Here is a 13,714-nt window from a genome sequence, read left to right on the forward strand (position 1 = left end):
GGAAAGAATTGACAACAGGATTATAACAAAATGTACCAGAATATTAAAAACATACCTATTTGCATATGTGCTCATTTACTCCTCATAACAGTCTTGTGACATATCATCCTCATTTCATATATGGCTACACCCTGGGAAATTAAGTAATTTTCCCAATGTTATTCAACCAATAAGCGACCAAGACCAGTACATAACAAATTTTCCAATGTATAATCATGCATCATCACTGAAGGTATAAAAAGAAGCAAATGACTGTTTCCCAAAGACATCCGAGGGTGTACTGGGGGGCTTGGAGGGGAGGCAGGAGAAAGAGTCACAAGCAGATTGGGTCAAAGCATTAGAATTAGGGGGAACAAATACATGGCATATTGCTCCCCACCGATGCTGCAAACACCACAAATTGGTAACTATACACTTTTCTCCGAACTCAGCACTTAACTCAGAATCCTTCTCAATCCAATGTTCCAGGCAACTGCCAGTAAGCAACGTGCTAAATAAAACCATCTTAGGTATACAATTGAAATTGGACCCTGTAGGAACATTTCATCCTTGATCTGAATAATATTTGTGCACTTTAAGGTTTCAGAATACTCGAAGGAAACCCCCTTTAGAAGTTAACATCATAAGCCAGAGTCTTGGTAAATGGCATACAGGAATAGCAGTTAGAACGCACATATAGTTCAGTTAGGGTAAATGCAAAATGTGCCTAGATGTAACAAAATAAACTACTCTAATAAAACTGGGGAATGGCTTGGCTTAGAAAGTTGGCAGAAAATGACATAAGGGTCATAAGGCAGAATCCTGCACTCTTCAGAAAAGCAAGCAGAACATAAATATATAAACATCAGAACGCATAAGTATTCTTTGGTAATTCTCCCAAACTCAGACTGTTTAAAGAACTGCCCCCAAATCTGGGACGTGCAGTTTATCTTCTGACACCTTACCAACATGACCTCGGTCACTTCCACCTCCGTGCTCAGAAGTCCCCTATGGCTCTCTGCTGTGCGCAAAGTAAAATTAAAAAACCAGTCCTCTCCAGAGAGGCACTTCACAATCAGTATGCAACTTATGTCTCTGCTGTGAGCTTCTGTGACTGCCATTCTCAAACTCCGAGCTTCAGCCAGGTTCTTCTGCTCATCCCCTTGGACACAAGGAGTACATTGTGGCATCTTTCCCCACAACATTCTGTCTAGAAAACTCTCTCCCCTTTTTATAACGTGTTTGCCTCATAATATAATTTAAGCTTTGCTCTTCAGGAAGCCTTCCCTGGCCACAAGAACTAAAAATGATACTTTTCCCTAAAACATCAGAGCCTGTAACAATAGTTATTCACATTTACAAATAGACCTCTGCTTTGTTTATTTTAATTTGCATTTCGTCTTCCCTGGTTAGACTATAACCTCTTTTATCTGTATCTTCCCTGCTCCCAATTTGTCCATTTCTTTATGACTCAGGCATTAACAGATGTTAAATAACTGGTTTGATGAACCTGTAGACATGGCGATGGGAAAATCATGGATTGCATTGGAAATTCAGCTCCAATACTTACTACCTGAATTACACTGTAGAATTAGGTTCAAACGAGGAATCGGAAGGCACTTTGTAACATATTCAATAAAGTCAATTCAACTCAGTGAGTATTTACTCAAAATCCATGTGGTTCTCATATCAAATAGTTTTGCCAGAATAAAATTATTGAAGACCAGTCTTGAAGAAGAAACAAAAATCACAAAAGGTTACTTAAAATATTACTGCAGGACTTTACATCATCACCAGAAATAACTCTGCATCTAAATCAGGCACCTCCTGATCATGCCTAAGAACATGGTACTATGTAGAAAAGACACCACGTTTATTGACAAGTTCAAAGGGTAACTGACCCTCAGTACCAACGTCCATTTTCTAGGTTCACTAGACACCAGGATCTTCTAAATGTGTCCAATATTCACTAAGAGAACCAAGTGGACGATTCATTCAAATATAACAGGTAAATCAAGAAGTCCTGATTCCACATTGCCTCTACCGAACCACACGTCATGATTAGACCTTCAGCTGTCATTGAGGGATAAGCCTCCCAAGCTGCCTCTGCATTCGGGAAACACCCTTTGTCACACAGACGCCGAAGACCTGTCCACCATGCAACTCATGGCTCTGGATGGGAATCCCCATTTGAGAAATATGTTACTGTGTGTCTTCCTATGAACCTAGAATGCTTTCTTTACTCTGAGAATGGTCATTAGTTTCCTCAATTCTTTATTTTTATTGATTTCAGAGAGGAAGGGAGATGGAGAGACAGACACATCAACCATGAGAATCATAGATTTGCTGCCTCCTGCACGCCCCCTACTGGGACTGAGCCTGCAACCCAGGCACGTGCCCTGACCAGGAATCCAACTATGACGTCCTGGCTCATAGGTCGATGTTCAGCCCCTGAGCCACAGTGGCTGGGCTAATTTCCTCAATTCTATAATGTAGGAACCATCCCTCCCACCCACACGCACACATGTAAATGTGTCTGAATTGGAATGAGTATTCATATATGTGTGTTGTGATATATGTATATAAAATGTGTATATATTCATATATTTTTGTGTATACGTATATATGTGCTGTGTATATATGTATATATGCATATGGTTGTGTAGATATATACACATATATGTGGTGATTTTTCCCTTTAAAAGCTGTTATGAAATTGATATTCTATTTTATAATTAATCATTTCCTTTAAATAAGAATAGAAAGAACCATATCTACTTTTCCCCTTTGTTTGGTAAGAGGCCCAAATTTTTAGCCCAATTATTTCAACCAACACATATTTGTATGCTCTATTTTCTTTATCAGTCCTGAGCCCTCATTCTAAGTTTTCCTAGTTCTGATCTTTTACTAGTAAATTTGGGGCAGTTCTTGTTTTGCTTTTAGCACATTATTAAATAACCTTTCACATTCAGTTATTAAATCCTTCAAGTAATGGGCAGGATATAAGGGCATAACATTACTTATGAAATGTCTCTTGACTATATGCAAGCTCAAATACAAGAAATATTAGGGCCAAGTATTATATAAACAAGTCAACTGCACAGCAAAATCTATTGCCTGTACATCATTAGCCTAAATTAAGTGCAATAACTCTTGCCACCTGAACCTTTTGCCCCTCTCTATTGCACAAATACCTTGATCATCTCAAGCACTTCCGTATGATGACATGAATCACACTGGGGTTTTAGTAAAACTCTGTCATTATTTCCATTAAAATGTGTGTGTGTGTGTGTGTGTGTGTGTGTGTGTGTGTGTGTGTGTTTTCTTCCTGCGCCCTGATCCTGGAGGCTTTCCATGAGTACAGCTCTGGGTCACTCCAGTAGCTGGAGAATATTTACAGGAAATCTCAGTGAGCAAACTGCCTGCGCCTCTTATCAACACCAGCCGAAGTCCCAGAGAGGTGTCTGATGAGGAACATAAGTTGTTCTAAAAACTCACTAGGGGATTTAGACTTGAGACTCTCTTATCTCATGAGGAAAAAGAAAAAAAGTCCTCTGGAAGTGGAGGGGTGGGGGGAATCTACCACTGACACCATGTGTGCCCTATTAAAGTTGTTTTTATTCTAGTGTGCTGTAAAAATTGTTGTATATATTTTACATTAAGATCAGAGTAGCTTACTGCTGTGTAAAATTCATAAAAGAGAGGCTCCTTTGGAATTTCCCTTTCCTTGCTGTGTTGCACACAGAACATCGGGCCTCGGGTGGCATATGCCGTTGAGAAATCCCTTTTACAAGGACCCATAAAAGAGACGAGGACACGGTGCTCCCGGCTGTAATGAAGTGGGGCTGGTGCAGCCTGCAGATGGGAAGCTGCAGAGAAGGACACCAAGGTGTGGCTTCTTGCACTCACGCCTCCCTGGCCCCTCCGGCAAGCCAGGCTGGCACCGGGACAGGCTCAAAATGAAACGGGGAGAAGCAGTTGCCTTATAGCCCGCCCTCAGCCTCCACAGGATGGGTGCTTTGCACACCCCAAGACTCCCGCGTCTCAGTCCCAGACGGCGCGTAGTTTTGCCCTCTCTGGACATTCCGCGATGTCCCGGGCACACCCCATTGCAGCCCACTTTTCTGCTCTTCCACTTCCTCAGGCCTGTACCCTCTGAAATGTGACAATTAGTAGGTCTGAAAGAAATCATTGCTAAAATAAACCCCCCAGAAAAACAAAAACAAAAAACACCGACAACAGGTGTGAATAGTTATCACCTACCCACTTTCCAGCAAACAAGGAAAAAAATTAAAAAGTGGTGGGTGGAGGGTGCAGAGAGGGTGGGCATACTTCCCAAGATGCTGCCTAAAGTTCATGGTTAAGATTGCTGAAGCAGGAATTACAGACGTTTGTTTGTTAATCCTCACCTGACGATATTTTTCCATTGGTTTTTTTGAGAGAGTGGAAGGGACCAGGAGAGACAGAGAGAGAAACATCGATTTGAGAGACACATCGATTGGTTGCCTCCTACAGGCGCCCCAACCAGGGTAGGGATTGAGCCTGCAACCGAGGTACGTGCCCCTGATGGGAACTGAACCCAGGACCCTTCAGTCTGTGGACCAGCATTCTATCCACTGAGCCAAACCAGCTAGGGCAGAATTCCAGACACTTGAGCTGCTGAGGGAAGTGTCTGAGGGCAGGTGGATCTTGGCTAACTATCAATTTAACATAATAGTTATACATTAACATTTGAAATGTGGCTGCCTTTGGGTGACTGTCCCAGTTTATAAACACTATGAAATAACCTTACAATTAGCTGCCATGTATCTAGAGGTACCTGGGAAATAGTACAATTTGCTCAGTTTGAAATAACTAACAGTCACTGATTTTAAAATATAATGAAGTATTTAGCATCGCAGAGGGGGAGCAAGAATGCCCCCTTTTTCAGATGCTGTCTTCTTCATATAAAAATTTCAATATCTACATTCCAGACAGCCATGAAAGTTTCAAAAGAAAAGAGGTTTTACTCTTATCCTCTCTTCCAAACTATTCTTGAGGTTGGCATGTATAAAACAGACCACATAAATTGCAACTCAAATGTAAACAAAATGTACAGAAATAAAAAACACATGTCTAAAGCATATTTTCTTGACCCTTATCCTACTGAAAATGTGCTTATTTCCTGCTCTCAGTTTAATCCATCACAATCTACAACCATATTTAGTTATATTATCTAATACCTAGTCCACATGTTGCTGTCAATTTATATACAAAAAAACAAAAATTAGAGAGGTCTTATTACTATTGCTTTTTAAAAAGAAAATGTTTGCAGAAATTAAGAGTCCCAATTACTAAAAAATATTTTCTTTTGTTTCCTACCAAGTTAAAAGCCACTTTAAAAAAAAAAAGGAGATAATGGTCAAGTAAGGTCTCATAAGAGGAATAAGTTATTTTCCAATAGAAACAGTATGTAGTAGCAGATTCCATATTTAAATTTTAACATACTCCTAAGAAAATATTAGGGCTTAAAGAATTGCACTATATTGTTACTAACAATTGTGGTATGGCGAGTTGAGGAAGCCAGGAGTAGAAAGGATAAAAAGCTATCTAAGCACATGTTGAAGCATCACCTAAATTACTTTAACTGTCTGATTGCTTCTATGTGTCAGAAAGAGAAAAACCAAGCGGGGTACAGAGCGGCTAGGTGCGGGGGTGGGGCACGGATCCCAGCGCTTCTGTGCAGACCAGGGAGCAAAGGGACAGCGATGAATGCTGGGTGGGACTCAACATAAGGCAGCCTCAGCGAGCAGGTGACTTTGAAGGACTAAGGATTAAATAAATAAATAAAAATAAAATAAATCCTATCTAATAATCCTATCTAATAATAGATAAATATGCAAATTGACCATACCTCCGACATACCCACAAGCCACGCCCATCATCCAATCAGAGCGAGCATGCAAATTAACCCAAACCAAGAAGGCTACAGCCACAGAGAGCAAGGTTTCCTAGGTAACAGAGGAAGCCAAGCTTTCCGCCTGCCCTTGCCAGGCCTAAGCCTCCACTCAAGCTACAAAGTCAATTATAGAAGGTAAACAAATTCAAACAAATGGCGGCAGAATGGAGTTTGAGAGAGCAGGCCAGGGTTGCCGCCGGCAACAGGGGAAGCAAAGCTTTCCGCACACCCTGGCCGGGCCCACCCGCTTAAGGTAACAAAGTTTCAATTATAACCCCAACACAAATGGCTGCCAGCCTCGGAGGGAGCCCCAGGCTTGGCTCCACTCCAGGCTACAAAGTTTCAGTTGTAGAAGGAAAATAAATTCCAGATACCAGGGCCTCCACTTGGGTTGCCAGGGGGCGTGGCTGGCCTGCAAACCACCACAGGCCCCTCGCTCAGGCCGCCCCACACCCCAAGGGAACCCCCACCTGATCCGGGACGCCCTTCAGGGCAAACCAGCTGGCCCCCACCCCTGTACCAGGCCTCTATCCTATCTAATAAAAGAGTAATATGCAGATTGATCATCACTGCAACACACAATATAGCTGCCCCCATGTGGTCAAAGATCCTGCCCCCATGTGGACACAAGATGGCCACCACAAGATGGCCAGCAGGAGAGGGCAGTTGGGAGGCACCCTGCCTGCAAGGGAGGGCAGTTGAGAGGGACCAAGCCTGTAAGGGAGGGCAGTTGGAGGTGATCAACCCTGTAGGAGAGGGCAGTTAAGGGTGACCAGGCCGGCAGAGGAGAGAAGTTGGGGGCAAACAGGCTGGCAGCAGAGTGGTTAGGGGGTGATCAGGCTGGCAGGCAGAAGCGGTTAGGGGCAATCAGGAAGGCAGGCAGGCAAGCAGTTGGGAGCCAGCAGTCCTGGATTGTGAGAGGGATGTCCGACTGCCCGTTTAGGGATCCGACTGCCCACCGGGATCGGGCCTAAACGGGCAGTCGGACATCCCTCGAGGGGTCCCATATTGGCGAGGGTACAGGCTGGGCTGAGGGACAACCCCCCTCCGTGCACGAATTTCGTGCACCGGGCCTCTAGTAAATAAATAAAAAAGCTTGAAGTCACTCTTTTTAACCCCAACAAACTGAGGATGAATGACAGTAAAATGATAGAAGAAGAGGTCTTAGTAGGGGCAGCTGAACCAAAACAAAGCCAGTGAGTGGCTCAACACTTTGGCATTTACTAAGTGACCTTTGGGGTATGTTCCACTGGCTGTTTCAAGTTGGAAGATATTGGGAGGGGGTGGTGATGGCAGAATGCCCTGGAGTGTGTTTTGGGGGTGTTTTTTTTTAAGTATTTGTAGAGCAAAAGTAAAATGATGTGTCTGTTGGAGGGAGAAATAGTTTAAAGTTGGCTACTTCAATGGTGGACAACCATGGCTCTGTCCCTGATTTTTATTATAAGGAACAAGAAAAGGGCAGGGGAAAACTTGGGTTTCCTAGGCAGCAAAATATTGGTCCTACTCTTGGCTCTCCCACTAGAAACTTGCTGTGCATCACCTTGGTCCAGTCAGAGCCTCCCTAAGTCTCAGTTCCCCCCTCTACCCTATGCAAGTGGGAGAATCAAGATGGTCACATAGCACAGCCATCGAGTCCGTAGCTAAACAACTGTCCCTAGGTCTATCCAAAGCTCTCCTTCATTCAGATCTATAACCAAATGGTACTCCCTCAATTCCTCTGAATACCCTACAAAAAAATAGGCACTCCCAACCAACTCTTTCACTGGCTCCTCATCCTGCTTTATTTTTCTTCACAGCCTCTATCTCTGCAGAAAATTATGCATTCATCCACTTCTTTATTGCCCTGATTCCCATTAGAAAAGCTCTATAAGGACTCATTATGCCCAATGATTGATACATAGCCATGCTCGATAAATATCGAATGAATACATGAAAATTAGTTGTCATGAGACCTTACAAAACAGTCCCATACAGACAGGACAGGACATCTCAGGCTGAGGTTATGTTGGCCGATCGTGTGAAGGAGTGGAAGAGTACAGCCACTTCCAAATGTCAGCACTTCCCCCTGTACATGAGCATCTGCCAGCTTTGTCCCTCCACAACCATGATTTAGTTTTTCTATTTGTTATTTAAATATATAATGGTAGCATGCTTATATTTTTCTATTAATGTATTGCCTAATATACAACATGGTTCAAACTCAAAATTCCTTTCATTTAAAGATTCAAGTTATAGCCCGGCCAGCATTGCTCAGTGGTTGAGCATCAACCTATGAACCAGGAGGTTAGAGTTTGATTCCCGGTCAGGGCACATGCCCGGGTTGTGGGCTCAATCCCCAGGGTCAGGTGTGCAGGAGGCAGTCAATCAATGATTCTCATCATTGATGTTTCTATCTCTCTCTCCCTTTCCCTTCCTCTCTGAAATAAAAAAAACATATGAAAAAATAAAGATTCAAGTTATATGTTAAGAGAATAACTTAGTCGCAACAGGGTGAATTCTATTCATTAGTGAGCTCAGGGTGGAAGAGAGGGAAGGCAGTTATATCTGCAGTGAGTACGGGCTTCATTTTTAAGTAGTCCATTATTTTCCCCCTTGTTTCCTATATTCATTTTTTCAATATATTTTTCCTCTCACTCATTATCCACCTTTCTCCTTTCACCATGTTTTTTTTTTTTTAAGCTCTTCTCTTTTTTACTCTCCTGCATCTTGGTAGATAAACAGGTCATATGTGGATTTAAAGTATTGCATAGTCTTTGAGGGTTGACTACCTGTGAGAAAGAAAGAGAAGGAAAAAAGAGGTTGAAAGCTGCCCAATGTGAAAGTCTTGGCACATGCCCAGTGCAGCTACTGAAAAAGTGTTCAGTTCTTTGTTTGTAAAACAGCGATCCTGGGCTTCCAGTCTCTCCCTCGCCCTGCACATCTCGGCCACAGAACTTGCCCAGATCTTCTAACAATGAATCTTAGAATCACTGGGTTTTAGAACTGTGCTGGATCTTACAGGTCGCCTACCCTCATACCCTCCAATTAACAAACGAGGAAATAGAGGCCAAAAGAGGTTAAGTGTCTTGCCGAGGGTCACAGAATTAATGGCTTGACAGGGTACAGAGACCCAGATCGCCTGATCGCCAGAACAGAATCCTGAAAAAAATCAGTGTCAGCAAAACCCAAGAAACTCTACAGGCTATTTTCACCAGAAATGGAAGAAAAGGTCACTGATTAAAAAGAGAAGTTTGGGAAGGAACACCGAGTAACTTCAAGTGTAAATCAATCCATGACTTAGGATGTTCTAAGAGAATCTTCTTTTAAAAGCCAATAAGCATCTGACCATTAAGGGGAAGATACACTGAAGCATTACACCATTTTTTTAAAATCTTGCATCCATTATTTTCTTATTTTTAGTAGTTTTTAATGAAATATCTTATATACTTAGTGACTATTCCATTGCATTGACCTTTAACTTCTGCCTTCCAGTAATCGAAAGCAGCTGATTTTAATGTGCTGGTGCTTTAGTGTGAAGGAGGTGAAGGCTGTGTTTGTGTGCAATCAGGTTAAGATTGGCTCCAACAGGAGAAAAATCCATACATATGTTGAAAAGATCTGAAAAATGCCTGTATTCCCAACCTGATTACGACTTACATTTTTGCATGGTTTGTCAAAGCAGATCACTAAAATCAAATCAAGATGTAAAATGGGCTGAAGCGGTTTTCGTCTCCATTCTTCCATTAATCACCGTGACCTACTGAAGAAAGGAACTTTTTGCTCTCTCACCTGAGGCAAGGTGGGATACGACACTGGAAGTTATGCCTATTTTTATAAGTTGGTGCTCAAGTTCCAAAATTAATTTTCTAGTTGTAATTTCTTACATTTTAAAATAGAAGTTATTTTATTGCGGAGTAACTTTCCATTTCTATCAACAATTCTATTGTAGGTCCCTTTTTATAAAACAATAAAACAAGTTTCCATATAACCTTTTAGACCTACTAACGTCATATAAAAATTGAATTTATTCAACTGAAAAATGTAGATTTGGGAATTAAAACAATGGCCAGTCTCTCCTAATAAATAATACTTGATAAAGCCTAAATATGAATTAAATCAGAGTTCATTACTGGTTATCAAAAAGAGAATATTAACATGATATATACACATTTGTTTCAGCATAATTTACATTGCTGACAGTGTTGGGTTGTACTCTGTAAGACAGTATATACTGTTGTTGGTAGCACAAAAACTATGAGTGCAATAAACATTACAAGTTAACAATCTAGCTGTTATCTACTAATTCTCAAGCAAGACTGGGGCTAGGTCAAAACAGTGGGAGGGGAATATTCTGGCTCTTGTTACACATAAGCATGTTTGTTATAGGAGCATTTTCAGGTTAATTTTTGCTATTAACGTAAACCACAATTGGGGGACCACATCGCTGGAAGAGAAATGGGGGGAGGGTAGTTATATAAACAACATACAACAAGGGAAGCCTTTCTTCCCAATACCTGAATACATCAGGTTTGTTTTTAGGCATGAGGTTGCAGGTTAAATGCTCTCAGCTATCCAAGAAGTGGCTTATTAGTTTTGTAAGAAAATATTTTCTTATATTTTGACTGAAAAATACTCAGTTTAAAGCGAACAAAACCATCCTTGTTAGTGAAAAGCAAACCCCCCAAAAAAACTTTGTTTCAAAGACCCAGCAAAGCAAAGCAAAACTAATTCAAGAGGAAAAGCTGCCTTCCTAATAGTAGCTTCTGAATCTGGATCTAATAGTTCTCAAAGGCCGACCGGAGTCTTCAAGTCTTACAGGTTTGTCTTCCTCCACGGATCATGGACATTCTCTATGGGGCAGCATAATACGGATGTAAATCCATTTTAAGCCGATAGGTATTCTCTCTCTGGCCTGTAACCACAAAACTGAAAAACTGTGCCCCAACAGAAAAAAAATAAAATAAAATAAAGACAAACAAAAATTTTGATTCTTTCACAGGGCAATTTTCCAAACACAGCTTCTTTGCTTTTCTATGCTGTAGGCTAGAAAAACCCCAGCTTCATCTCCGACAACGTAGCATCCACTCGTGATAAACGGTAACAAGCGATTACACTGTGAGAACCACAGCGACGGCGCTGAGAACTCCATCTCCAACAGACTGACTCGGCTCCAGCCGGCACCTGAGCTATGTACGCGTCTCCTAATTTGTAAATGGGCCTAATCCTGTTATTACAGAATAATTACTGCAAATCAGCACAATTACTACAAAGACATGAATAAACACACACATACCAGTAGCTGTTTTCTACAAATTATTATCAAAACAAAGAGAGCCGGCTAATTGTGGTAACATTAAGACAACGTTTATTCCTCCCAGTGTTTGGGCAAGTTTATTTTAAGTTGTCATCTTCAACTAGTAATGATGCCGATGATTTTACAGATGCCATAAACCTTTCTAATCTAAACGCTTCTCAGCTGAAAGTTGGCCGCTTCCCTCAGAGCAACATCTGCAAAAGCCTGATTTCATAAGACCCACTTGTATGGTGCGTTAGCCAAAAAAAGACACACACACGCTCTTAGAAACCTCAATTTGGAAAGCCCATTTGTAATGCACTCTTCTAAATTATTACCAAGGTGTCGTGAAAGTAAATGAAATATCCCCTCTCTACTCTTCACAGTGTAAGCATCCATCTTTAAAGAAGAATAATGTGGGGTTGGACCCTCTGACCAATGTTGTTATCAGGTTTCCTCCATGGAGAAATATTCATTATTGGGGGTGGGGGTAAAGGGAAGAGGCAAATTCAGAAAGCATACCACCCACGGTAGTGACTACCCACACTCACCTCCGGGACAGTGCCTCATGGCCATCTTACATCTCCTGGATTCGGCGATGGTTGGACATGGGATTGTATCTTTCGCTGGCTTTTTAACAATTTGCCGTGTTCTGGTTTCCAGACCCCATTTAAATCCACATGTGCGATTATTTCTGCTACAAGTCCCCCATTCACTCCAATGACCAACTTCACATCCTTCTAAATAAAGATGAAAAATAAACAAGACAAATACAAATCATTTGGAACCCATTTGCTCCACTATCATCAAATGTATATGCTCTCCCCACTTTCAGATTCCCCAAATTAAGTTGTACGGCCCACAAAGACCTATATTCCCCTTTCAAACTTTAATTCTTTGAACCAGAGGGTTCCTTTCATTTACAATAATTGCCACATCAGTCATTTTAAAACTAGTACTTTCAATTTGTCTTAGTTCATTTTTTTGAAGAGATGCTTCTGGTCCATTCTAAAGACACTGGAATATATAATCTCTGAAAGACTCAATAGCTAACATCTACAGCCGAAGATACGATTTTCATATTATGACAGAAGACAAAACTTTTCATGTGAATTCCGAATGCCCCCACTGAAATTCACAAGTGTGTTAGTTTTACTTCGAAAGTAAGTGTTTGGGCCTGACCAGCATGGCTCAGTGGTGGAGCATTGACCTATGAACCAGGAGGTCACAGTTCCATTCCTGGTTAGAGCAGTAGGGGGCAGGAAGGAGGCAGCCAAGAGATGATTCTCTCTCATCATTGATGTTTCTATCTCTCCCTCTTCCTTCCTCTCTGGAACCAATACACACACACACACACACACACACACACACACACACATTTATATGTATTTTAAAAGTAAGTATTTGGTGAAAAGGATAGGGTTTTTGTTTTGCATTTTCTGATTATCTCAATTCTTTCAATGGGTGTCAGGAAACCACAGTATGTATTTCCTATTCCCTAAATTGGTGCTATGTATTATTATAGTGTGCAAAGTAAACAAGGATGGTTAGGTATATGAAAAATGTATGATTTTTTCTAGATTACATATCTGCTTTTAGCACCCCCTTTTATAAAATCATAAAGCAGAAAAGTGGGCTTGCTTACAATCTCCTTGGGTGAGGTTGGGGAATAAAAGGACAAAAATTGATAAAGTTAAACCTCCTCATCAAATTCCCCATTCAAAAGCCCCTTCGCACTACCAGGTCACAACTCAGGCACAGGGTCCACACACACTATTTCAGCATTCCAGATCTTAGCAGGCATGATCATGGTTACTCTTAGATGTTTCGAAGCTATTCAAGATGATTTGTATTCAGGGGAATGCATAGGACTCAACTTGTAATTTGTTTATCTTTGAGGGTTTCATAAGAGCTCCCACTGACTGTCTCTAAGGGGCGTAGATCTTGCCTCTCAAAAGCAAACTCAACATTCTCAATATGCTCTTCTAGTGGCTTTCCAATGTTTAATAGGGTGTTGCCTGTATGAATGTATTCACTCACACACAAATAGGAACGTAAGTACACATTTCTTCATAAACCTCTTCTTTAAATGTGTTCTCTGCAAGCTTTTGAATATATAATTACTAGAGGCCCAGTGCATGATTCGTGCACTGGTGGGGGCATGGCCTGTGTAGATTGGCCCGCTGTAGGAGTGCCGCTCATCCTGGTCAGCCCCCTGAATTGAGTATCTGCCCCCCAGGTGGTCAGTGTGCATCATAGCGACTGGTTGCCCTGTCGTTCTGGTCATTCCGCCGTTTGGTCACTGGGCTTTTATATATATAGTCAGACCATTTTAGCAATATTTCTTTAGGAAAAAAAGTTCTCAATTTTTCTCTTAAGTCTCCATTTCAAGGAGATGGAAAGGATCATAATACACAGCTCTCTTGTACATCATATCAGATGTATAACATGCCAAATAAAATTCACGGATAGGTGCAGAGGGCTGGGAGTAGTGAAGATGCCATTGCACCTAAGAACAGATTCAG

At 41.4% G+C, this 13,714-nt stretch overlaps 1 protein-coding gene across 2 annotated transcripts in view; it reads right to left on the minus strand.

Moving 5' to 3' along the window:
- RSPO2 (R-spondin 2) overlaps positions 1-13,714 on the minus strand; it is a 146,007-nt gene that overhangs the window by 40,967 nt on the left and 91,326 nt on the right. For both annotated transcript variants that reach the window (XM_008143397.3, XM_054708655.1), the window contains exon 4: positions 11,741-11,929. In XM_008143397.3, coding sequence (XP_008141619.1) covers positions 11,741-11,929 — 189 coding nt within the window. The remainder of the gene's footprint in view (positions 1-11,740; positions 11,930-13,714) is intronic.

This window comes from Eptesicus fuscus, chromosome 19 (assembly GCF_027574615.1).
Source record: "Eptesicus fuscus isolate TK198812 chromosome 19, DD_ASM_mEF_20220401, whole genome shotgun sequence".
Taxonomy (NCBI): domain Eukaryota; kingdom Metazoa; phylum Chordata; class Mammalia; order Chiroptera; family Vespertilionidae; genus Eptesicus; species Eptesicus fuscus.